This window comes from Sapajus apella, unplaced genomic scaffold, assembly GCF_009761245.1.
Source record: "Sapajus apella isolate SASKATOON/1434 unplaced genomic scaffold, GSC_monkey_1.0 scaffold10, whole genome shotgun sequence".
Taxonomy (NCBI): domain Eukaryota; kingdom Metazoa; phylum Chordata; class Mammalia; order Primates; family Cebidae; genus Sapajus; species Sapajus apella.
Window position 1 is genome coordinate 21,394,260 of NW_022436950.1, and position 27,030 is coordinate 21,421,289.

Below are 27,030 nucleotides of genomic sequence, written 5' to 3' on the forward strand. Positions count from 1 at the left end.
AAAAAAAAAAAAAAAAAAAAAAAAAAAAAAGAAAATAAGATGCCAGAGAATTTCCCATATTCTCACTGTGAAAACCAGCACCTGAACCCTCTTGATAGGCCAGGTAGGAAGAGCTGCTCTGACTGGGCCTGAGTGAAGTCCACCCTGTGGCACCAGCCACCTAAAGACCTGTGTGAGGCTGGACTCGGTGGCTCATGCCTGTAATCCCAGCAATTTGGGAGGCTGAGGCGGGCAAATCATCTGAGGTCAGGAGTTCAACACCAGCCTGGGGAACATGGTGAAACCCCCTATCTACTAAAAATAAAAAAATTAGCCAGAGATGATGGTGTCTCAGAGAATTGCTTGAATCCGGGAGGCGGAGGTTGCAGTGAGTCGAGATTACATCACTGCACTCCAGTCTGGGCGACAGTGAAAGACTCCATCTCACAAAAGAAAAAAAAAAAAAAGACCTGTGTGGTCATCACTCAGTCCTTTTGCACTGGAGCAGACCTGTATGCCCCCACCTGCCCTGGTTTTCTGGAATCTTCTTTATCTGCTGAACTTCCCCTACTCACTATCTGCAAAACCCTGAGTTCTCTGATGTTTTTGTTGAAATGAAAAGGAATGACTCCTAAGGATGTATGGAATTTCTGTGTCAATTTGCCCGGACCTGAAAGTAAATGAATGCCACAATAGCAGATAACTGCATTTCAAAGAATCTAAGGTGCTTATGACTGTAAGTGCCGTAATTTTATGTACAAGAGAAAAATGCTGCCAATCAAACTGTGACATGCCCTGAGTTGTAAGATGCATCCCAGATTCAAAGATAAAATCTTGAAAAAAAAAAAAAAAAAAAAAAAAAAAAAAAATTTATAGCTGGCTGGGCATGGTGGCACACGCCTGTAATCCCAGCACTTTTGGGAGGTCAAGGTGGTTGAGATCAGCCTGGCCAACATGGCAAAACCCTGTTTCTACTAAAAATACAAAAATCAGCCTAGTGTGGTGGCATATGCCTGTAGTCCCAGCTACTCGGGAAGCTGAGGCACGAGAACTGTTTGAGCCTGGGAAGTGGAAGTTGCAGTGAGCCAAGATCACACCACTGCACTCCAGCCTGGGTGACAGAGAGAAAGAAAAAAGTGTACAGTTCAGATTTAATGAAATTTGGTAGAACAACACATTCGGTTTATTCTTAAAGATAAACAGATTCACCTTTACCAGTAAGGTGAATTAAATTACATTTCACAAAAGGAGGCATTCCAGTGGCATCAGGTGCAGTATGAATGAACTGTTAACTCCAAACTGTAAGCTATCATAATCAGCTAGTGCATGAGGCTGGAGCAACTGAAGAAGACTCGAATTTCTTCCATGAAAAAGTGGAGTCCGTGCATCATGGCTGGAGCCTGGGCTTAATAAGCAAAAAACCAAGAAGTGCCAAATGACAGAGAGAGCTTCCATCTGGCTGCTTAGGTGGTTCTCTTCTTAACTCCTTTTTGTGGTGAGACAGGGTCTTGCTCTGTCACCCAGGCTGGAGTATAGTGGCGCAATCACAGCTCATTGCAGCCTCGACCTCCTGGGTTCAAGTGATCCTCCCACCTCAGCCTCCAAGTAGCTGTGACTTACAGGCATGCACTACCATGCCTATCTTTTTTTTTTTTGAGACAGTCCCCCGCTGTTGCCCAGGATGGAGTGCAGCAGGATGATCTCGGCTCACTGCAACCTCCGCCTCCTGGATTCAAGCAATTCTCACGCCTCAGCTGGCCAAGGAGCTGGGACTACAGACACATGCCACCATGTCCAACTAATTTTTGTATTTTTAGTAGAGATGTGGTTTCACCATGTTAGCCAGGTTGGTCTTGAACTCCCGATCTCAAGTGATCTGCCCGCCTTGGCCTCCCAAAGTGTTGGGATTACAGGTAGAGATGAGGTTGTGCCATGTTGTCCAGGCTGGCCCCAAACTCCTGGACTCAAGCAATGCACCAGCCTCAGCCTCCCAAAGCACTGCGGTTATAGGCATGAGCCACTGTGCCCGGCCTATCCTTAACTCTTTTTTTTTCTTTTTGAGACAAGGTCTCACTCTGTCACTCAGGTTGGAGTGCAATAGTGTGATCTTGGTTCACTGCAACCTCCACCTCCTGGGTCAAGGGATTCTCCTGCCTCAGCCTCCTGAGGAGCTGGGAATACAGGTGCATGCCATTACTATGCCCAGCTAATTTTTTTTGTGTTTTTTGGCAGAGATGGAGTTTCTCCACGTTGGCCAGGCTGGTCTTGAACTCCTCACCTCAAGCCCCACAGTGTTAGGGTTACTGGCGTGAGCCACCACACCCAGCCTCCTTAACTCTTGATATCAGAATTCAGTCTTATTTTTCTTCAACATTTAAGAAAAATGGGGAAAAAAATAAAAAGGAAATGATTACTGTACAAGAATAGCACATGGCCTGCTCTGTAATTAATACCCTGTGACATCCCTCCTTTAGTCACAGCAATGGCAACAGGAACAAGTTGGCATGCCTGCTTCTGCCTACCTTAAAATGTTAACTAAGGTTCTGTGCAGATTTAGGTATTCTGCAGTGTGAACTCATTAAAGCAGCATGAAAGCAGCAAGTGCACCCTGCTCACCAAAGGTGATGTAGCCAATGTTGTCACCCACAGCGGCGTCCGTGTCTTTCAGCTCCAGAGGAGGTTCCCTGTGGCTAAAGAGGACCTGTGGGGCTGTGTGGCTGGCTCTGCGTCCTTCTTTGAACTCCTGCCAAGACAAGGCAAAAGCAACCAGAAGAGAAGTGGGTGTAAGATGAGTGGCAACTCATGCTATGGGGTTTGTTCTATGTGGTGTGACCTTTGAAGCCCTCCAGACCAGCAGGTGGTTAAAAATAAACTACACTAAACCTGAAATATTACAAGTGCTAGCTGCTACCACTGCACTTCAGATTCAAAAGGGTGAAACTGCAAAGTACTTAATAAGTAAGATCTTCGGGATGAAAAGTACTGATAATCCTTTTCCCCTGAACCAACATAGGTGATAAACTACCGTGCTTTCTCTGGGCCTCTACATAAGTCTTTTTTCACTGAGGTTATCTCAGATCCTGTTGCTGTTTAGAATTCATCAATAACATCTTTAGAGCAAACTTAAGCTCTTCTTGGGGACAGAAGACAACGGAATGAAAGAAGCTAAGTTGTGCTGGTGCTCATAAAGGAAGCCCTTCCTTCTATGTTCCAATCTCCAAACCTCAGGGTCTACAGTCCATGCATTCCTATGTAAATAGACAAGTAATACAAGGCTTCCCTCTCTCAGCCAGATCTGCAAGAACAGAAGCAGGTTTTCTATGCAATGCCAGTAAAACTGGATGATCTAAATTCATCAAGTGGGCCTTCCAAGATGATAGATAGCAGGAGGATGCAGCCAAGGACTCTCCAAAGTCTCTTGGTTTTAGGAGTTCTGAAGGCATGGTTACACGGCCATGTGGCCCACAGTGCTCTTCCACTGCTGCTCAAATATCACTTCCTAATGCCATCTCCAACAAACCCAGGCAGGTGCTGCTGCTCTCTTGCTGGAGCTGACAGGTCTTCTCTACAAACCTCTACTATGACATTTTACTATTCATTAATGTATCTAGCCCTCCTACCAGGTTGTGAGTTCAGGTCAAAGATCCTGCTTAATTTATCTTTGTAATTTATTCCTCTGTCCTTCAAAGAGGCTATGCAGCACATGGCTTGCTGAGAGAAAGCAACTGCTTCTACCCTAGCTGACTGACTATCATCACACTGTACAGGAATGAGCCAGGGCTGTTTCCAATTCCAGGTAGGAAGAACACACACTGATCGGCAAGGCCTCACCAATTAGTGGCAAAGGAAAGATGAAACCTGAAGAGTCCCAATGCCCAGCCTGGGACCTCATCTAGTTTACATACTGCCCCTCATGCTAATGCTACTAAACCTTCAGTAGAAAAAGAAATGACCAATCTGGGTTAGATTAGCCCCCTTTTGAACATATTTTGTTCCCCAAAGGAAAAGTATTTGCAAAGGAAGGGAAGGAGTCAACATTATCCCAAATGAAATTTCTAGAGCAAAGCTTCTAAAATTGCCCTTCTCTAAAAACATCTTTTATTCTACAAAGGGGTTATGAAGCTTTTTTACCTCTATTGGTTTTACTTGCCAGTCTTAGGGGATTAAAAAGAACAGATACATAACTGTCTGCATCTTCTTGTGTTTATTAAGTGTCTCTAAGGCTCTAATTCATTGGTACATGTATTCACAGCGAAATGGGGCATTTATAAACCAGTGGTGACTTACTAGCACTCGTTAGTTTTGTATATGGAAAATAATATATTTAAGACTCAGTCAACAGTATGTTTCTGGCTTAGGCCTATTCTTTCTTTTTTGAGACAGGGTCTTATTCTAGCACCCAGGCTGGAGTGCAGTGGTGCAATCTTGGCTCACTGCAACCTCTACCTCCTGGGTCAAGCAACTTTCATGCCTAAGCCTTCCGAGCAGCTGAGATTACAGGCATGTGCCGCCATCTCCAGCTAATTTTTGGCCTTTTTAGTAGAAACAGGGTTTCACCATATTGGCCAGGCTGATCTCAAACTGGCTTTAAGTGATCCACCTGCCTAAGCCTTCCAAAGTGCTGGGATTATAGGCGTGAGCCACTGTGGCTGGCTGGGCCTACTCTTTAGATTATCTGATGTCTTTGCTTCTTGGTTCTCTCTCCTAAATAAAACTTAGATAAACAAACAAGCACACCCAAACAGCCATCCATCTTCATTGGCATCTTTGTTATATGTAAACCAGTAATATTGTCTTTTTACTCTCCTTCTGGTTAGGATGTCTTTTGAGTATCAGACTATTTCTCTCTTCCAAAGTACTACTATATTCATAGGAAGTTCAGAATAAATCCAAATCTATACAAGAATTTAGTATATGATAAAGGTAGCATGTTAAATCAGGGGTGTAACCATGGAAATAATTGCTATTGGGACCACTGGGCAGCCATTTAGAAAAAAAGATAGATAATTATTTCATACCATATACCAAGAGGAGCTCTCAACAAATAAGAAAAAATTGTATATAAAATATGTAACTGTAAAATACTCAGAAAACACAGGTAAATTTCTCTATAACCTTGGAGCAGGGAATGACTTTCTAACTGTAACTCAAAATCTAGAAGCCATAAAAGGCAAGACTGATTAATATGATTACGTAAAAACAAACTTCAACATGGGGGAAAAACCCCACAAAACACAGTCCAGTGACAAAGCAGAAAAAATATTTCAACTCTTTATCACAGATGAAAGGCTACACTCCCTAGTATGCAAAGAAACTGAGAAGATCGATGACCCCACAGAATAATGGGTAAATGACATAGAGACACTTCCTAAGCAAACCAAATGGTCTATAACATAAAAAAAGATGGTGTGACTTTGTGGGAGGACAGAGATACCACTTTTCACCTATCAGATCAGGAGAAATCTAAGTTTACAACACACTCTGGGAAAACAGGCACTCCTATCCATCGCTAGTGGATGATAAAATGGTACTACCCCGATGGAGAAGAGTTTGGCAATATCTGCCAAAATTACTAAGACTCGGTTCAGGAAAATTTCCTACAGACATAACCACATATGTAAACAGGCAGAAACAGTCCTCAAAATAACATCTTTACAACTGCATAAAAGGCAGATGCTTGTGTCTTTGTCCCTGAACAGACAGAAACCAGTGGTTTCCACTTAACTTTTCCCAGTTATTTATTACTAACTTGAATTTAAGATCTTATAATATGAAAAGAATTCTAGTTCACCATAAGCTAATCTCCAAATGCATAACTACTGGTCCTATTGCTTTTCATGGAATAAGCGTTGAAATGATGTCTTCTATCAGACATTCTGCAGTACTCAGCTGATATGTCCACACCACTAGCAGTAAGACATCTATGAGAGTGGAGGAATAAAGTCCCTGTCTTTTTCTGAAAGGCAGGAAGCATCCCTCGGAGCCTGCTTGCCAAACGACAAAAGCAAGACTTGAATTCTGATCAGGCTGGATGTGCATGATGGAAGGGAAAGCCCACAAAGGCCAGCAACAAGTAGACTAATGACCATGAGGAACTTCAGTGTTCGCAGGATACAACTTTCTGTGCCAGGTGTCCATCATTCTTTTTCCGAGAAATTTACAATTCCAGGCCTAGGATAAAGTTCTACTTATTTTTTTGGGAAAACCCAGCAGAAGTCCAGTTTTCGACGGTCATTTCCAACAAATTACCTCAGCCTCTGAATTTGGAAAGGGTGGCAGGGCAGATGACTTCCTGAGTCTTGCACTGCACCAGGCCAGTTACTATCTAGAGATCCTGTTAGTGCCAAAATGCAAGAGGCTTTGTCTTCCCTTTTAGATAAGTGCCCTACCACAGGTACCCTGAAGGAGGCATTTAAATTCATATGCCAAAAAAGAATACACAAAATTCTCCTAAGGAAGAAATCTCTGGTACACTCTCCAAAGATCTGTTTAAAGTATAAAAATAAGTTGTTTCCTGGAATAAAATGGAACAAGATTGGTAAAAAACCAGCCAAATCTAAATATATACTTCGGAGCTTTTAAAGTTAGTTTATTATTCTGGATTTAGCCCAATTTCTGAGCTACTGCATTTAATTCCCCTGTCAATTTTGCATAAAAACACATGCAATGCCTATCTAGAGGCTTACTTTTAGGACCCAAGAGATACGTGGATATTTATATATTCTTTCATCAAGTTCAGCACTAGCAAATGCTGAAGTGTCAATATTCCAATTTTTCTGTATAGGGACTCCCAAACTAGAGCTTCTGATTAATTAGCCAAAACACAAAAGCCACTAGGGATGGCTCAAATTGAGGATATCACTTTTGAAGATTTCCCTAGCCACTTAGAAGGCTATGCAAAGTATCCTCACTGTTAAGCACAGCTGTCTTTCAATTCTATTTGGCAAAAGAGTCTGCTTCAGAATTTAAAAATCTTTACTAACCTGCCAAGAACAGAATGAAGGCACTAATGTTTTTTTTTAATTTTATTTAAAAAAATTTTTTTAAATATAAGACGGGGTTTCATCATGATGGCCAGGCTGGTCTTGAACTCCTGACCTCAGGTGATCCATCCACCTCAGCCTCCCAAAGTGCTAGGATTACCGGCGTGAGCCACTGTGCCCGGCGGCACTAATGTTTTTTAAAAAATTTTACCACTGTACTAGATTTGGAATGCTGAGCCATCTCAGAAGAAATCAGCCTGAATGTCACCTGACCAATGAACTCATACCATCCTTGAGCCAGGAACTAACTGTACACAATGACCTGAATGTAACTACACCACAAATCCAGTTGCTAAATGCCCTGCTAACTCTCATGACTGCTCTTAAGATGAGCTTCTTGTGAGGGAAGTGCTCCATGGTGGCACATCCAAATTCAGGGCCAGCCTGTCAGTTCAACAACTCTATCTGTTAACAGATTTTCTACTACCAAAGAATTTGCTATAGAGTCCATTCTAAACCACGAGCAGGCCTTACTAGAAATCTGAGGAATCACGAGAGGTTAGGTCAAAGACCCGATAATAGGAAGGATACATAATATTCACTTATAGTTAGTATGTTTAATTCTCAATTCACCCTTTAGTTCTGTCCTGTAAAACTGGAACCACTGAAAAAAAATACCAGGCTGGGCGTGGTAGCTCATGCCTGTAATCCCAGCACTTTGGGAGGCTGAGGCGGGCGGATCATGAGGTCAAGAGATAGAGACCAGCCTGGCCAACATGGTGAAACCCGGTCTCTACTAAAAATAACAAAAATAAGCTGGGCGTGGTGGCACATACTTGCAGCCCCAGCTGCTTGGGAAGCTGAGGCAGGAGAATCACCTGAACCCGGGAGTAGGAGGCTGCAGTGAGCCAAGATCATGCCACTGCACTCCAGCCTGGTGACAGATCGAGACTCCATCTCAAAAAACAACAACGCCAGGGTGTGGTGGCTCGCGCCTGTAATGCCAGCACTTTGGGAGGCTAAGGAGGGCGGATCTCGAGGTCAGGAGTTTGAGACCAGCCTGGCCAACATGACGAAACCCTGTCTCTACTAAAATTACAAAAATTAGCCCGGTGTGGTGGGTGTAATCCCAGCTACTCGGGAGGCTGAGGCAGGAGAATCGCTTGAACCCAGGAAGCGGAGGCTGTGGTGAGCCGAGATTGTGCCACTGCACTCCAGCCTAGGCGACAAGAGCAAGACTCCACCTCAAAAAAAAAAACAAAAACAAAAACAAAAAAAACAAAACAAACAAACAAACAAAAAACCACCAACAACAGCAAAACCAAAACCAAACAACATTCACTGAGTTTTGCGGGAGTTGTTTACTAAATTTTCAGCAAATTCTAACATTAACAGAGCTGCTAGATTTCTTTTTATTTTCTATGCTTATGGTATGTTTTGTTGCAAAGTTATAAGTCACCAAGATGTCTGCTCCATACCTGCATGAACACCTTTCCAATGACCACATCGTCGTCATCCTTAAACACTGTGCTGAAGACTACTGTGACTCTGTCCTTTTTAGACTCAACGTACCTGAGGGGAACAAAACCCAGGAGGATAAGTACAGAATCAGAATGGGATTTTGTCAATAACTTGATCTACAAGTGCATCAGAAGGCTAAAGTCATAAATCTCTTGAATCATAATATAAAGGTGTGCCAAATGAGATGATATTTATGGTTAACAAAGTCAGTGTAAAACATGAATGCCCTGCCCTAAGAGAGTCAGGAGATGGAAATTATCAGAAGCAGATTTTATTGCCTTGTAAATATAACATGGAACCTATGGTCACCCTGCCTGCTGACTATCCAGGCTATACTCTTAAAGAGGACTCAGAACAGTGGTGCCTTAAAGGAAAGCACTGGATTCTCTTTCCACCATCTGTCAGCTCTCAGTATCTGGAAAGTATGAGGAGTGGCTGATTTTTGCCCTATCACCTACATCCTTCCTGGCTTAAGATATTTTATGATAAAAACACTTTCATGCAATACAGCTTAAGGTTTGACCAAGCCATATTTCTTTCAGTAGGTGCCATGGTGGTGTGACGGCCATACCCAGGCTTTAGGACCAAATTCTATACTCACATGGTCTCATCATCTCTATAATGAATAACTGCCCTGTTTTCTCCTTCCTTGCCCTCTTCTTGGAATTGGAAGTATTTTTCAAAGACAGAGGCAAAACAATTTCGCTTCAACATGCCAGCTTGATGCACAATGGAATCCTTGGATGCAGGCAGATTTTCAAGGTCGTATAGCAAAGAGACATTGTATCCTGGAGGGAGGAAACAAACCAACCAACCAGCAGTTATATTAAAAAAAAAAAAAAAGCAAAAAAAAAAGCAGCATACTATCTCAACCAAGTAAATAGAGACTAGAGGCAATTAAACACATTTTTTTTTCTAGGTTCTACTGACATTTTAACTTTGTCTCAGTGGCTGTACTTTTAATCCAGGCAGTCCATTTCCAACTACCTCATAGGGCAAAATGAGGAGAAATAAAATCTTAATTTTTATAAGATTCTTGTAAATATATATAATTAACAAGTTTTTTAGTTTGTTTTTTTTGTTTTTGAGACGGAGTCTTGCTCTGTCGCCCAGACTGGAGTGCAGTGGCGTGATCTCAGTTCGCTGCAACCTCCTCCTCCCTGGTTCAAGCAATTCCCCTGCCCGGGTCTCCCAAGTAGCTGGGATTACAGGCGCACGCCATCATGCCCAGCCAATTTTTTTGAATTTTTAGTAGAGACAGGGTTTCACCATGTTGGTCAGACAGGTCTTGAATTCCTGACCTCAGGCAATCCACCGGCCTCGGATTCCCAAAGTGCTGGGATTACAGGCATGAGCCACCGCGCCCAGCCTTAACTAATGTTAATAAAAAATTTGAATCAGTATCAAAGATGACTGATTACAAATATGTAATGGGAGAAAGTCATAACCTGGGAACTCTGATCGGAAATTTACTTTTTACTCTTCCAGATACAGTTGTAAAGGAGGCACATATCTTTCTCTGATAGTTTAACGTGCCAAGTAGCAATACAGCCAACACATAGGTAGCTTTGTGATAATAATATAGACCATTCTCTGTGCCACTGCCAACTCTGAGGAGGAAGGGTAGAAAAACCAACTATCTGTTCATACATATACCTCCCCAATAGCTTTTATTGGCATACATTGTAAAATTTTCAGTATTTTAAAAAGCATTTTACTTCATTTGATCTCCATAACAGTGCTTTGAAGTCTGCAGGTTAGATAAGGTTACTGTTTTACAGAGGGAAAGGAGATTCAAAGTGACGTGACTTGTCAAATGCAGCATGATACTTAAGTGTAGGGCACTCTATTTTGAGTTGAACAGAACTGGGTCCAATTCCTGGCCTTGTCATTTCGTGACCTTAAAAAAATTGCCAAGTGCGGTGGCTCACGCCTACAATCCCAGCACTTTGGGAGGCTGAGGTGGGCAGATCACCTGCGATCAGGAGTTGGAGACCAGCCTGGCCAACACAGAGAAACCCCATCTCTACTAACAATACAAAAATTAGCCAGGCATGGTGGCGGGTGCTTGTAAGCCCAGCTACTTAGGAGGCTGAGGCAGAAGAATCGCTTGAACTGGGAGGTGGAGGTTGCAGTGAGCTGAGATCGCTCCACTGTACTTCAGCCTAGGCAACAAGGGTGAACCTCCATTTCAAAAAAAAAAAAAGGCGGGGACGGGGTATGGAGATAGGGGAGACTGTTGTGAGCATTAAAAAAATTCATAGTACTTAAAATGTGTGGAACACGATAGGTCATCACAACAGGTGCAGAACAGGCACTGAAACCGTTGGCTGACCTGCCTTGACAGCATGTCCACTATGAATTCCCGGAAACAGGGCTGCAACACTTGATTAGCGAGTCAAATGATTAATAAGTGTCAAAAGGCCTAGAGATGTTTTTATAAGAATATTTGTGTATCACTGAGGATCATTTTATATTCCAGGCAACTGACGGGAATAACTTTGCCAGAACTGTATGTATGGGTTTCTCACTTCTAAGTATCTGAAACCTTTACACCTCATTACTATTTCATTTTTTCTCAAAAGCATTCCTGAGGTCTATATTTATTGTTGAGCAGGGGCTCTTTAGAAGGATGGGTGTCTAAATCTTTGGAATATATAATGCTTAGCACATTTTTGGCACTCCAGTATTAAATAACGTCATTCTATTTTGGGTAGCTGAAAACCAGATAAACACAGAGACTATAAGATTAGATTAAAACAGAAAAGATTTAGAGCCGAGGTTTGCTTGTTTTAGGAAGCCAAATAAAACAAAGCAAATAAAATTACAGCTAAGCTAAAATCTGTTTCTAAGGCTTCTAACATGATGAACGGAATATACTCAGGATGAAGAGAAGTAAAAATCCAGTATGATTTGCTGAGTTTTTCCCAACATGCCTAGATGATAAACCCATCAAAAAAGAAGAGACTCTACCATCTTTTTTTTTTTTTTTCTGGAGACTGAATCTTGCTCTGTCATCCAGGTTGGAGGGACATGGGTCTCACTATGTTGCCCAGGCTGGTCTCGAACTCCTGGGCTCAAGCAATTCACCCACCTCGGCCTCCTGAAGTGCTGGGATTACAGGTGTGAGCCACTGTGCCTGATGGACACAACTATGACATACTTTTACATTTTACACTTGTATGAAGACAGGGTCTGCAATGTGGTGATATCTGATTTAGTGGGAGGCAGGAGGAGGCCCAGAGACAGAAACCTACTTTCCACATCAGGATGTTGGCTTTGACAAGCATGCCCAAGACTCTGGACTTGATTTTTTCTGTTCTAGATCTGTTTGTTTCTTTACTTCTCTTTCTTTAATATGCTGATTCTGCCAAAAGCCTACAGTGTTATCTTGGCTTTTATTTCTGTGATACATTCATCCCACCAATTTGGAGATTAAAAAAAAAAAAAAAAAAGGTGCTGGGTATGGTGGCTCATGCCTGTAATCCCAACTCTCTGGGAGGCTGAGGCCGAGGTGGGTGGATTGCTTGAGGCTAGAAGTTTGAGACCTCCTTAGTCTGCTCTGGCAGTCTGGGCAGCAGCCAGTGAGACCCTGTTTCTACAAGAAAATAAAAAATATTAGCTGGGTATGATGGCAAGTGCCTGTAGTTCCCAGCTACTGAGAGGCTAAAGTGGGAGGATTGCTTGAGCCCAAGATTTGAAGGAGGTTGCAATGAGCTGTGACTGGACCACTGCATCCCAGCCTGGACAACAGAATGAGACTCTGTCTAAAAAAATAGGTGAGGTGAGGAAGTAAGCTAGTACCAGCAACTGCTAAGAGTGACAGAGGCGCGGTGGGTGGCTCACACCTGTAATCCCAGCATTTTGGGAGGCCAAGGCAGGCAGATCACAGGTCAGGAGTTCAAGACCAGCCTGGCCAACATTGTGAAACCCCATCTCTACTAAAAATACAAAAATTATCCGGGTGTGGTAGTGGCAACCTGTAATCCCAGCTACTCAGAAGGCTGAGGCAGAGAACTTGAACCTGGGAGGCAGAGGTTGCAGTGAACCGAGATTGTGCCATTGCACTCCAGCCTGGGCAAAAAGAAATAAGAGCAAAACTCTGTCTTCCAAAATAAAAAAAAAAAAAAAAAGGGGGGGGGGGTGACAGAGAATTTCCTTCTTAGAAGACTTCTAATTAAGGTACCCAAGTTATAACAGCTGAGTAAAAAGTATTATGTTCCAATGGTCTTACTACCTGGTTCTCACTTTGGGGTCCTGCTAAATGCCTCGGAATTTGAGACACACCACTGAATCACAGGGTAAAAAGGCTGTTCGCTTTATACCTCCTAGCTGTTCTATTCAAGGATGACATGGTGCCTTTCAATTCCTCTGGCCATGAATGCTTAGACCACCTATTAGAAGACTGGATTAAGAAAGGGTCTGATATTTTTATTACTTGAAATCACAAGAATAGTGCTGTGAATGTTCCTCTTCCTTCTCCAAATACGTAGTGCGCAGAAAAAGGTGTTATTAAGGGCTGAGGGTGGGAATCAATGTTTGTTCATTCTTTTCAAAGGCATTTTAATCACCACGAACAAACAAATGTGGCCCTCTGGCTGAAAGATTAAGTAAGGGTCATGTGGCCCCATCAGGTAAATGTTAATAATGCCATACATCAACTTTGTACCCTCTGCTGTGTTCCATATTGGACAAAGCAAAGCCCCTTAAAAGCTATTTTTATGGAGGGAACTGAATTAGAAATGGGTTCATGCAGAAATATTTGTAATATTTAAATGAAATCCTTTGGGTAAAAAAAGCATAATGTATAAAGGACACCTGTCTTCCCACATCATTCCATAGTTGCTAACATGACTACATACCTGATTCTGGATTTACCAAGAAACTCCCGTACACCCTCTTTAATAACTAGAAAATAAAAACAAAACAAAACCACATATGTTAATCCAAAGGCCATGATAATTTCATTATTTTTAAAGTACTGTACTTGCCAAGCTTTTTCTAAGTCAGCATTCTCCCTAACTTTCATTTGGTGGATGGGAAAGGAGAGACAGAGGGGAAGTGGGTTTAGTCACCAAACGGGCCACAAAGCTGAGATGAGAATCTTTAATCAAAGCACATCCTTTACTTTTTTAGGACCTGACTATACCCTTAATATGTTCTCTGTTCTCCTCCAGATCCCAGCAAAAGGATGGCAAATGTCAAGTGAGAGACCAGATTGTTAGTCGTCAGCCTAAGCACAGGCTGAGCCACTAACCCAGGTGAATGAAGAGGAAAAACCAGGACGGCTGGGAACTGATCTGTTTGTCTGCTGATCTTGTATGCTTTAAAATTACTCAGTGCATAACCAGCTTTTAAGGCAAAGGACAGTGAATAATGAAATCTCAGCTAGTTATTAATATTGGTGTCCACAGAAGGGTGTACACTCTACGTGTCTTTTCCCCACCAGAACCTATGCTGGCTACTTTCCAGGTTTTTGAATTAAATGAAAACAACAACAATAACAAAAAATACCCAAAAAACCAAGAACCCCTTTTATACACTCTGCTATGGTTGGAATGTCCTTTCGAAAACTCATGTTAAAATTTATGACTTTTTTTGTTGGAGATGGAGTCTCACTCTGTTGTCCAGGCTGGAGTGCAGTGGTGTGATCTTAGCTTACTGCAACCTCCACCTCCCAGGTTCAGGTGATTCTCCTGCCTCAACCTCCAGAGTAACTGGGACTAGAGGTGTGCATCACAATGCCTGGTTAATTTTTGTATTTTTAGTAGAGACGGGGTTTTCACCATGCTGGCCAGGCTGGTCTCAAACTCCTGACCTCAAGTGATCTGCCCACCTTGCCTTCCCAAAATGCTGAGATTACTGGTGTGAGTCACTATGCCCAGCCAAAATTTATGATTTTTTTTTTTTTTTGAGACAAGGTCTCACTCTGTAGTCCAGGTGAGAGTGCAGTGATGCAATAGCTCACTGCAGCCTTGAACTTCTAGGCTCAAGTGATCCTTCTACCTTGGCCTCCCAAAGTGCTGGGATTATAGGAGTGAGCTACCATGCCTGGACACATGTTGAAATTTAACTGTCACTGTGATGTAACGGGATTAGGCTGTGAGGGCTCTGCCCTCATGAATGGATAAATGTTGTTACTTACAGGGGATGTTGGTTTATTATCACAAGAAGGGTTGTTAGAAAAAAAAAAATGAGTCTGGCCCTCTCTTGCTCTTCTGCCTTTTGCTATAGGATGATGGGAAAGGGCTGGTGCCAATCTCTTGGATTTCCCAGCCCCAGAACGTGAGTCAAATAATCATATTTTCTTCATTAATTATTCAGTCTGTGGTATTCTGTTATAGCAACAAAAAACAGACTGAGACTCCCTATTTTTTTCTCTGTCACTGTGACTGCTTCACCTGGTGAAAACTGCTTCCAGAATGACATGGCTTAAAAAACCAACATTTTATTGTATTTATTTATTTTTTGAGATGGAATCTTACTCTGTTGCCCAGGCTGGAGTGCAGTGGCGTGATCTCAGCTCACTGTAGCCTCTGCCTCCTGGGTTCAAGCAATTCTCCTGCCTTAGCCCCTAGTAGCTGGGATTACAGGTGCCTGTCACTATGTCCAGCTAATTTATTTTATTTTATTTTATTTTTAAAAATAGAGACAGGGTTTCACCATGTTGGTCAGGCTGGTCTTGAACTCTCCTGACTTCAGGTGATCCGCCCACCTCGGCCTCCCAAAGTGCTGGGATTACAGGCGTGAGCCACCAAGCCCAGCCTTTGTTTTGCTTTTTGATACAGAGTTTCGGTCTTGTTGCCCAGGCTGGAGTGCAATGGCACGATCTTGGCTCACAGCAACCTCTGCCTCCTGGGTTCAAGCAATTCTCCTGCCTCAGCCTCCTGAGTAGCTGGGACTACAGGCATGTACCACCACGCCTGGCTAATTTTTGTATTTTTCAGTTGAGATTGGTTTCACCACGTTGGCCAGGCTGGTCTTGAATTCCTGACCTCAAGCAACCCACCTGTCTTGGCTTCCCAAAGTCCTGGGATTACAGGCGTGAGCCACCGTGCCCGGCCTCTTTATTTATTTATATACAGAGACAGGGTCTCACTACATTGCCCAGGCTGGGCTTGAACTCTTGGCCTCAAGCGATGCTCCTGCCTTGGCCTCCAAAAGTGCTGGGATTGCAGGCATGAGCCCAACAATAATTTCTTCATATTCCACATACTTATTTAACCATTTTCCTACAGCTAGAAGAAACTTTCAACCTGCAAGACTGTATTTTTTTATACAAGGGCAAACGATAAATAATGCCAAATGTGGTTCCTATTTGGTGATTGCACAGCCACTGTGAGGCATCTCTTTTACCAAAGAGGAACTGGGGCTCAAGGTCACAAGAGTTTGTTGGTGACACAGAGAGACTTGACCTTCAGGTGTCTGATATACCACTTCTTTTAAAAAAGTAACATGCATATCCCAAGAATCTGAAACAGCATGCTACCTCTGAGCTACAATTCTGTGTTGCATGTACTATTGGTATTTTGAGGAAGGGGAAATCAGATGTGGGAGAAACCACAGATTTAGTTCAAATCCCTAAGATTTAGTTTAATTTCAAGCTTACAAAGTTAATATTCTAAGAGGTACCGAGAGCCAAATTTCTATCATGTTCAACTCCTTTGTTCCCTCCCCTTAGTAAAACCAGCCAACGCTTCCTTGTGACTTAACTTGCACTTTTAACCATGACTCACTTTTCAGTTTGTACCCTCTCTCCCAGCATGACACCAGGACATGGGTGGAGGCCACCTATCACTCATCACCATTACCTTCCCACTCTAGCAGCAGAGGCATTCTGCCTTTAAAAATGGCCTGTGACCAAGTAATAAGCTTCCTGTGGTTATCATGGGTTGGTCACTGTTTAACCAACCCAGGGAGCCATTTACTGTGCACTCTGCTCCAATACTGTGAATGTTACTTACTCCACCCACTTAAGTGGGTGGGGTTGGTTCTTTGACCCTTGTGGTGGCTACAAGAATAACAATGTGTTCTGGAGCTCCACTGTTAGAAAAGCACAGAATGGAAAGGAGATATAAGAAATCTAGCTTGCCGGACATGGTGGTGCATGTCTGTAGTCCCAGCTACTTGGGAGGCTGAGGTGGGAGAATTGCTTGAGCCCAGGAGTTCTGGGTTGTAGTGTGCTATGCCGATCAGGTGTCCGCACTAAGTTTGGCATCAATGTGGTGACCTCCCGGGAGCAGGGGACCACCAGGTTGCCTAAGGAGGGGTGAACTGGTCCAGGTCGGAAACAGAGCAGGTCACAACTCCTGTGCTGATCAGCAGTGGGATTGCACCTGTGAATAGCCACTGCACTCCAGCCTGGGCAACAATAGCGAGACCCCATCTCTAAAACAATAAATAAAATTAAAAAAAAGAAAAAAGAAATCTAGCTTAACTCTTTCTTTCCAGGAGTATTATTATTACATTTAGATCGTCTTGTTTTTTTGAGATGGAGTCTCACTATGCTGTCCAGGCTGGACTTGAACTCCTGGTCTCCAACGACCCTCCCCACTTCAACCCCCTAAGTAGCTGGATTTACAGGTGCATGCCACTGTGCAGGCTTGCACCTAATGAAGACTGTCTAAGGAGAATGATTACACAATTTAAAAAATGTTCAAATATTTTAACACTTCTTTTCAGGTAGTTATAGCTAATCCAAAGCAGGGCTACAGCTGGGTGTGGTGGCTCATGTCTATAATCCAAGCACTTTGGGAGGCCCAGGAAGGAGGATTGCTTGAGCCCAGGAGTTTGAGACCAGCTTGGGTAACATAGTGGAACCTCCTCTCTATAAAAGAACCAAAAAATGAGCCAGGTGTGGAACTACATGTGCCTTGTAGTTTCAGCCACTTGGGAGGCTGAGGTGGGAAGACCACTTGAACCTGGGAGGTTGAGGGTGCAGTAGCTGTGACTGTGTCACTGCACTCCAGCCTAGATGACAGAGCAAGACCTTGTCAAAAAAACCAAACCAAACCCAAACAAAACCAACCAAACAAAAAAACAAGAAACAACAATGACAACAACAACTGGGAGCTGTGGCTCAAGCCTGCAATCCCAGCACTTCGGGAGGCCAAGGGAGGCGGATCACCTGAGGTCAGAAGTTTGGGAGCAGCCCAGCCAACATGAGGAAACCCCATCTCTATGAAAAATGCAAAAATTAGCTGGGTGTAGTGGTGTGTGTCTGTAATTCCAGCTACTCAGGAGGCTGAGGCAGGAGAACTGCTTGAACCAAGGAAGTGGAGGTTGCAGTGAGCCAAGATGGCGCCACTACAGTCCAGCCTGGGCAACAGAGTGAGACTCCAACACACACTCCAACACACACACACACAGAGAGAGAGAGAGAGAGAGAGAGAGAGAGAGAGAGAGAGAGAGAGAGAGAGGGAGAGAGAGGGAGAGAGAGAGGGAGAGCGAGCGAGCTGGGCTGCTTTAACAGCCATTTGTTTTCTTTAACACTTTATCTGGTAAAGAGGTGTCAGTCACTCACTATCTTTTGTGAAACAATTCTTTGTAAGCTTTTAGGGATAAGGTCTTCTTCCTGAAGCTTTTCTTTCTCCAGTAAAGTAAACTGTATTCCAAATTCTCTAAATGTTTCTTATTTCTTTGAATTTATGAGTAAATCAATTGCATTTGAATAACTAAGGGAAGCAACCTATGGCTCTTCGTATTAAAGTAAGACCAATTTTAGTTTTCATGCTAAAAAATTAATCAAGCTTTTGGTCATATTCCTTTATAAACCATTTTTTTATTATATAAATTTTAAATAATTCAAAAGCTACTCCTCAGAAAGAAAGCAGCTATGGCTACATCTTCATTTAACAGATGAAGGAGAACCTAGTTTGTTAACAGTAAGAAATTTGAAAACTGATTCAGGAACTGAGTCACATTTCCTGCTTTGAGACCCAACCACAACGTGCACAAGCTGCTGTAATAACATTTTCTTTCTTCCATAAATGGCTCTCCCCAGAGCAAATACAGTTCAACAGGAACCAAACCTGCTACTTAACTATTCAAAGAAGCCAGTGAACAAGGCATGGCCACCAAAGTTTCGTAATGTCTGGTGTCTGGACATCCCTTCTTATTGCCCCTAAGGTAGTTATAAAGAAGAAGAGATAAAGAGGCTAGCTTTAAAGAACATTAAATTAAAAATGTCAAAAGACAGCTATTTGTGCCTAAATTTCCAGAATAAGAACCTGAGATTATAAAGCTTGAGCAAGCCAGAAGTTATCTATCTGCCTTGATAATATTATAAAAATAGAACAGAACCTAATTCTTGCAACAGCTATTTTTGTACTGATGAAGGAAAAGTATTCTTTGCTGTTTTTGGAGAACTAAAGCTGTTTTTGTTTCCATTGTTTTAAAGTAAGCAAGCAAAGAGTCAAAACCTTGTCTGGGAACACACTTAATTCATTACAGCAATCAAGTCAAGAGCCCCTAGTTAGGTGAGCATATTGTCCAGCCGGGGTGATTTAGTGCCATGGATCATCCATGAATGGCAAGCTGCCAATAAAAGGTGAGAAAACAAGAGTCCTAAGGAAAATGATGTAGATCTTACCTCATCAGCACCATGTGCTTGAAGTTCCTTGTAGAATTTCAAAGAAATACTGACCATCACTTTTGTTTTGTCTCCATTAGGATTTGAAATGTGATAGAGGACCCCATCGAAATCTGTGAGGAAGGCAAATAAGATTGCTTAACAACTTGGGAATGGGAAATAATCTCTCCAAGCACCTACCTTGCTGTAGGCCACAGGAAGACCTCTTATAAGGAGGCATATAAGTAAAACGAAATTTGTTTTACAGCCATGTGACAAATCAGCAGGAACACTGGGAAAGAAATGCTGAGTACTCATCTCTTTGCTCTTCCTTAAAATTACAAAGCTATTCTTTCCTTAATCACAGCTTGGTGCTGAAATAATTGGATTTTAAACATGTATATAAGCAGAATGAACAGTATAATGAACTCCTATTCCCATCATAAGGCTTCAACAATTTATTTTTTTCGAGACAAGAGTCTCACTCTGTCATCCAGACTGGAGTGCAATGGCGTCGTCTCGGCTCACTGTAACCTTTGCCTCCTGCGTTCAAGTGATTCTCCTGCCTCAGCCTCCCGAGTAGCTGAGGACTACAGGCACATGCTACCACATTTGGCTAATTTTTATATTTTTAGTAGAAACGGGGTTTTTTTATGTTGGCTAGGCTGGTATCGAACTCTTGACCTCATAATCTGACCACCTTGGCCTCCCAAAGTGTTGGGATTATGGGCGTGAGCCACCACGTCTGGCCTCAACAACTATTAATACATAGCCAATTTTTGTTTCATTTAGATGCCCTCCTTCCCAATGATTTATTTTGAAGCAAATCCCAGACACAACACATAATTTCCTCCATAAATACTTCAGAATATATCTTTGGAAGATACAGAAGGCTATTTGTTTAAAAAAAAAAAAAAACATTGCCACAATACTACTGTCATGCCTAGTTTTTAAAAACAATTTCTTAATATCAAATATTCAGTCAAGGCCAGGCACAGTGGCTCAAGCCTGTAATCTCAGCACTTTGGGAGGCCAAGGCGGGCAGATCCAGAGTTCAAGACCAGCCTGGCCAATATGGTGAAACCCCATCTCTTACTAAAAATACAAAAAAACTAGCCACTCATGGTGGCACGTGCCTATAGCCCCAGCTACTTGGGAGGCTGAGGCACGAAAATTGCTTGATTCCAGGAGGCAGAGGTTGCAGTTGGCTGAGACTGTGCCACTGCATTCCAGCCTGGGCAAAAGAGGGAGATTCTGTTTCAAAAAAAAAAAAAAAAGGCTGGGTGTGGTGGCTCACACCTATAATCCCAGCACTTGCACTTTGGGAGGCCAGGGCGGGCAGATCAAGAGATAGAGACCATCCTGGCCACCCTGATGAAACCCTGTCTCTACTAAAAATACAAAAATTAGCTGGGCATGGTAGCGCGTGCCTGTAGTCCCAGCTACCTGGGAGGCTGGGGCAGGAGAATCTCTTGAACCCAGGAGGCAGAAATTGCACCACTGCACTCCAGCCTGGAGACAGAGTGAGACTCCGTCTAAAAAAAAAAAAAAAAAAAAGATGCCAACAATATCCATACATTACATTTGGTTATCTTTTAAGTTGCTTCTAATCTATAGGACTCCCCTCTTTTTGGGTTCTATCTTTCTGCAGTACACACAGGACAGACTCAGCCTACGTAATTTCTGAAACTAGGAATAGGCTCCTGAAACTAGAACTAGGTGCTGAGTGCCATCACTTTAGGGAGCTGTCATGAGAATCACGAAGGGGTATCTGGCATTGCCAGTTAGAAGAGGGGTAAAGGGACAGTGCCTGGCCTCCAATAACAGCACTTCAGAGCTGCAAAAGTCCTCCAAGATCATCTTGTCAAGGACTCTCATTTTAGAAAGGGTAGTTGTATAATTCCTCTGAGTTCATTCACGTAACAAGTGAATAGTACCAACACCTAATTCTTTATAGGGAACAGAAAGCAGTAACACCTCTCTCTCACTTGATGAACACGTCTTTAGCTGTTCACGTTTCCCTGCTACTCTAGTGCTAGGCAAACTAAGACTGACAGCTACTTGAAGATAATGTAATATTTCCAAATTAAAAAAAAAAAACACCTTAGTTTGTACCACAAAATTAAATGCAAACTTCTAATTTATCAGCAGGTAATTTTACATTGTCAGTCATCAATGGATTAAATACATGAAACGGTCATCTATTATAAAGAGCTCAAAAAGACCTGATGAGGAACAGTATTCAAAATGTCAAAGCTTATTTTAGGAACTATTTTCTTTTTCTTTTTTTTGAGACAGAGTCTCACTCTGTCACCCATGCTGGAGTGCAGTGGCACGATGTCGGTTCACTGCAACCTCTGCTTCCCAGGTTCAAGTGATTCTCCTGCCTCAGCCTTCTGAGTAGCTGGGATAACAGGCGCCTACCACCATGCCCGGTTAATTTTTGTATTTTTAGTAGAGACGGGGTTTTACCATGTTGGCCAGGCTGTTCTTGAACTTTTGACCTCGGGTAATCCACCTGCCTCGGCCTCCCAAAGTGCTGGGGTTACAGGCATGCACCACTACAACCAGCCTATTTCCTATTTTTCATATTGTGCCTTCTCTTAAGAGGGTTGAGATAAAGATGCTTACCTGCAAATGTTACTTCTACTGCTTCTGGTTTGTTTCTGTAAACAACAAAAATAAAGGCCCTCAGTTAAGATGACTGCATTGCTGCTTACCTTCAAGGGGAACGGGAAAGGCTCTTGAGCTTCACTTAAGATCAAACCGTTCTGTATAAATTTTAGGTTACAGCCAATCAGAGTACACCATTCATTTTCTCATGGACCTGAACCTTTGTACTTGCTTTAAGTAGAAGATAAAAAAGGAAGGTCAGCTATAGCTTTTGTTTTTCACTGGCTGTTGAATCTATGCATGCTATATATCTGTTTGTATATGTACACCACAAAAAGCCATCTTTTGGTCAGTGCCTCTCCCGCTCGACAGTGGTATTAGGAGTAATACGTTCAGCAGAAAACTGGCTAAGTATAATGTAGAATGGTTTTAATATGCTTGAAGTGAAAGGATAATTTCAGGCCACAAACAAAACAGCAAGTTCGATTCCACTTCAAAACCCATCTATCTGTAAGTCTTCCTACTCATCTTTCTCTCTTCCTTTACATCATCAAAGGACTTACCACTCACCTTCACAAAGCCCTCTTTAGTTCTACCCTAGTTTTGTCTTGCTTTTTAAATTCCAGCTCTGAACTTAAAATAGACAGTGTAGCACAAAATAACACCACAAAATCACTGAGAATAGTCAGGGCATCTGCTTTACAACTTTAGCTTTCTCATCACACTCATGTTTTGGGACAAACTAACACCCTTACACCTTTGTGTTCTCCCCTATTATCAATAAAATGGGGGAATACAAATGATCCTATTTACCTCTACACGGAACTCTACAGATAACAAAAGAACGGACCTGAAGTCCAAAGCAAGAAACAAATGAAGACTTGATTGCCTTATCAACTAGCTACCTGTAACTCAATGATTCTACTTTGTTTTAGGGGCTAGCAAACAAGATGCACACATTTTTACATTTATTTTTCTCTAACTTGCTCAAGACCTCTTAATTAAGTACGTATCTTTTAAGTAATCTCTGCTCCATCACCTGTGAAAGGAACCAAGGCTAAGTTGCTCTCCAGGGCTGCTGGGAAATAATGGAATATATATCATGCTTTATGAGTGATAAAAAGCTGATACAGAGGCCAGACAATACCTTTCAAGGAAACTGGCTTCTATGAAGCATGCTAGCCCTGCTGAAAATCAACCTATATGAATCATACAAAGTTTCACCATGCTTCTTCAAAGCCATCTATATGTGACTTAGGAAAAGCCTATCGGATATCTCTAAGTACTGATGTTATCAAGAGGGTTCATAGAGAAGCAGTGAGTTCAGAATAGGAGGCAAAAACTAGATGAAAATTTAAACTGCGGCCGGGCACGGTGGCTCACGCCTGTAATCAAAGCACTTTGGGAGGCCGAGAGTTCGACACCAGCCTGATCAAGATGGTGAAATCCCATCTCTTAAAGAAAAGGAAAAAGAAAATGAAAATTTAAACTGCTTCCGAGTCTTCATTTTGAAACTGTAGCCAAGAAACAAAGGCAATGAGTCCAATATCATTCCTTACCTCTGGAAAACAAGAGGAAAGAACAAAAATATAGAAATAGTAATCATGGCCCAACTGAATGAAATATTAAGATGTACAATGGAAGAAGCACTGAAGCATACTTTCCTGGGGAAGGCTGGCTGTGCTCGAGTCAGAGTTCATAAAAGCTCATATTCCATCACTTAGCAGGTTTTTTTTTTTAACTTTTAGGTTTTAATTCAGCCAAAGAAGGGCTGAGTTCCTCACTCCCCTACTTTATCAAAAGATCGGAGAAAAATCAACTATAAATAAATAACCTTTGGACTCCAAGTCATAAATGCTTTGAGTCTGAAACTTCAAATTTCTCTGGGCATAAAGTACCCTGAGCATAGATCCCTGTGGGAAAAGTTGCTACGATCGATCTTAAGTGCTTTGCAGTCTGACTTAAGTGGAATATTTGCCAAATTACTGCCATTAATATTTTAGTTTATTATTTATGGCTACATAAAGGGTTGAAGGAGAGAGAAAGGCTGCTGAGGAGAGCATTAGGCCAAAGGAGACTTCATGAGCCGTCTTCTGGGAGTTAGAGGTCCGAGAACTCAGTGCCTTAACGAGTTCATTGAGTGTGAGGTATACCATCCGAAGACTGCTTCTCAATGCCAAGACCTGGTATTTGTTATTTTACTTCTGTAGTTTAAAATTACAGAGACAAAGGGGTAAGACTGGCCCAGGAAAAGTCTTCTACTAAATAGGTATCCCCAAAATCAATAGTTTTGTTATTTACTGTTCTACCAGCTGCTAAAATTTCAGATGCTGTGGCTGAGAAAAAGCAAGTTATTTAGAATTCAGGACTTACTGGCTATGTGACCACAGGCTCCTCAAATGTCATTGAGCCTCACGTCTCTCTTCTACAACAAGGGGACAAAACACCTACCTCCCAGGTTGTGTGATGACTGAGATGACATATGTACAGTAGTCCAGTAGTCTCCCCTTATCTGTGGGGGATATGTTCCAAGATACCCAGTGAACAAATAAAACTATGGATAGTACTAAAACAGCAAGGTCACCTTTTTACTTGAAGGAATCACTTTATGGCTTCTCTTTGGCATATCCAAATTGCCAGCATCATGACTCCTGTGCTTTGGAGCCATTATTAAGTAAAATAAGGGTAACTTGAACACAAGTCCTACAATGCTGTGACAGTCAATCTGATAACCCAGACAGCTATTAAGTGACTAACAGAGGGTAGTATATACACTGTAGATATGCTGGACAAAAAGATGATTCATGTCCAGGGTGGGACTGCCCAGGACTTCATTATGCTACTCAGAATGGTGCACAATTTAAAATTTATGGATTGTAGGCTTGGTGCGGTGGCTCACGCCTGTAATCCCAGCACTTTGGGAGGCCGAGGCGGGTGGATCACGAGATTGAGACCATCCTGGCCAACATGGTGAAACCCCATCTCTACTAAAAAATACAAAAATTAGCTGGGCGTGGTGGCACATGCCTGTAGTCCCAGCTACACGAGAGGCTGAGGCAGGAGAATTGCTTGAACCTGGGAGGCGGAAGTTGCAATGAGCCGAGGCCGTGCCACTGCATTCCAGCCTGGTAACACAGCAAGACTCCGTCTCAAAAAAAAAAAAAAAGGAAAGAAAGAAAATTTACGGTTTGTTTACTTCTGGGATTTTCCATTTAATATTTCCAGACCATGGTTCACTGCAGGTAACTGAAACTACAGAAAGCAAAATCACAGATAAGAGGGGACTACTATACAGCAAAGTTTCTCAAGCAGTGTCTCTTAAGTTACAGATATGCTAAGATAATAATCCCCACATTCCTTAGGGCAGGTAGCAGGATCTCTGAAAGGCTAGACCATTTACCCAAATGTGCCATATAAATATGATGTTCTGTGTGTGCCGTACGATAAACAAGGTGAAGAATCACAGTGAAGGATGCCTGTACAGTGCTTACTTAATATAAAGTAGTTACTTACTCAATGTCTACCCCCTACCCCAAGAGCCCTAGTTTTCTCAATTGTAAATGAGATCCACTATCTGTCACACTGGGACACTTTGAAATGAAATGAAACCATGTTAAGGCATATAGCACAGTGCCTAGTTCACAAAAGGTAATCAATAAATTAGTTCTTCTCCTAGATGGAGTCAGAGATCAGACTCTGAAGCTGTGGTTGGGAGAGGTTTTGGGATTGTGGTAATTCCCTGAATCAGGAATTGGTTAGCAGTACAAGGAGAAACAGAACTCCCGTAAGCATCAGACTGCCGTAATGTCTGGAATCCTAGAACAAGTCCGCTGGGCAAGTCCTCAGTTACTGACTGGACAAGCCAAGACACTAAAACATAATCAATTCATTCAGTTAAGTTTTAAGAGCTATTCTCAAATCCTTTAGAAACAATTTTCTTAGCCGGGTGCGGTGGCTCAAGCCTGTAATCCCAGCACTTTGGGAGGCCGAGGCCGGTGGATCACGAGGTCAAGAGATCGAGACCATCCTGGTCAACATGGTGAAACCCCGTCTCTACTAAAAATACAAAACATTAGCTGGGCATGGTGGCGCGTGCCTGTAATCCCAGCTACTCAGGAGGCTGAGGCAGGAGAATTGCCTGAACCCAGGAGGCGGAGGTTGCGGTGAGCCGAGATTGCACCATTGCACTCCAGCCTGGGTAACAAGAGTGAAACTCCGTCTCAAAAAGAAAAAAAAAAAAAAAAAAAGAAACAATTTTCTTCTATCTTTCTCTAAGGAAACTTCTAGAATGTCAACAATCAGTCCAGAAGGGCTCCTGGCAACTGTATTATCTTGTCTTCTTTTCTCACTAACACCCTTGGGGTTTTTACTCCCAATGCACCCTAGGATCCAATTCCCCATTTTTTCTTTTCTATTTTTTTTTTTTTTTGGGATGGGGTCTTGCTCTGTCACCCAGGCTGCAGTGCAGTGTCACCATCTTGGCTCATTGCAACCTCCACCTCCTCGATTCAAGTGGTTCTCCTGCCTCAGCTTCCTGAGTAGTTGGGATTACAGGCATGTGCCACCACACCAGGCTAATTTTTGCATTTTTAGTAGAGATGGGGTTTTGTCATGTTGGCCAGGCTGGTCTCAAACTCCTTACCTCAAGTGATCGCCCTCCTTGGCCTCCCAAAGTGCTGGGATTACAGGCATGAGTCAGGGTGCCCGGTCCCAATTCCCCATTTGGGCATTTATGTCTCTCTCCTACTTATCCCTTCTTATGTCCTGAATTAGAGGAATTATTGAATTCTGCCCACTATAAAGGTTTCTGAGCATTCTCCTTTAAATCTTCTATAAGGCTCCCATTATTCTTTTGAGCAAAACCTATAAAAATAGGTCATATTAGGTAAGAGGTGGTCCTATTCTCTGCTAAGCCATAACCCAAAATATGGAGAACAAAGAGACCTAAAAGCTGATTCACTCAATGTCAAAAAAGTCAGCTCCTAAAGAAACAAGGAATCATTCTATCTGGCTTCATTCATTTCTTCAAGAAATCATTTACTGAGCTGACTATATATACAATGAGGATGCTGGGGAAACAAAGATGATTAAGGTGATAGACCCAGCCCGTAAGGAGTTACCAGTTTGGTCCAGCATAGCTCTGGGGCTTCATGCCCAAAGTGGTCCCAAGTAGGCCACAGGACAGGCAGCAGGGTGCAATTAACTACGATGACCTGTAAAAATGGCAACCAAGTCTTCTTATCAAGTCGGACACTACATTCCATTTCTTCTAAATGCTTAAACAATGTCCTAATTCCAAATCACTCCAAACCAGCCTCTCTCTCTGAGGACATATGCAATATATTTGGGAATGAGAACAGAGTA

General features: G+C 42.4%; 1 protein-coding gene across 3 annotated transcripts in view; it reads right to left on the reverse strand.

The window, feature by feature from the left end:
* Positions 1-27,030, reverse strand: part of ARPC2 (actin related protein 2/3 complex subunit 2) — a 36,525-nt gene that overhangs the window by 4,912 nt on the left and 4,583 nt on the right. Inside the window, exons 1-7 of one of the 3 annotated variants that reach the window (XM_032278255.1) lie at positions 24,118-24,175; positions 21,685-21,719; positions 19,075-19,187; positions 13,346-13,391; positions 9,085-9,271; positions 8,441-8,534; positions 2,596-2,722 (exon numbers count right to left, since the gene is read on the reverse strand). In XM_032278255.1, the coding sequence (XP_032134146.1) occupies positions 2,596-2,722; positions 8,441-8,534; positions 9,085-9,271; positions 13,346-13,391; positions 19,075-19,131 (511 nt within the window). In that variant the 5' untranslated portion in view covers positions 19,132-19,187; positions 21,685-21,719; positions 24,118-24,175. Of the gene's footprint in view, positions 1-2,595; positions 2,723-8,440; positions 8,535-9,084; positions 9,272-13,345; positions 13,392-19,074; positions 19,188-21,684; positions 21,720-24,117; positions 24,176-27,030 lie in introns of those variants that run through there. The other 2 variants (XM_032278254.1, XM_032278258.1) reach the window with 2 other exon arrangements.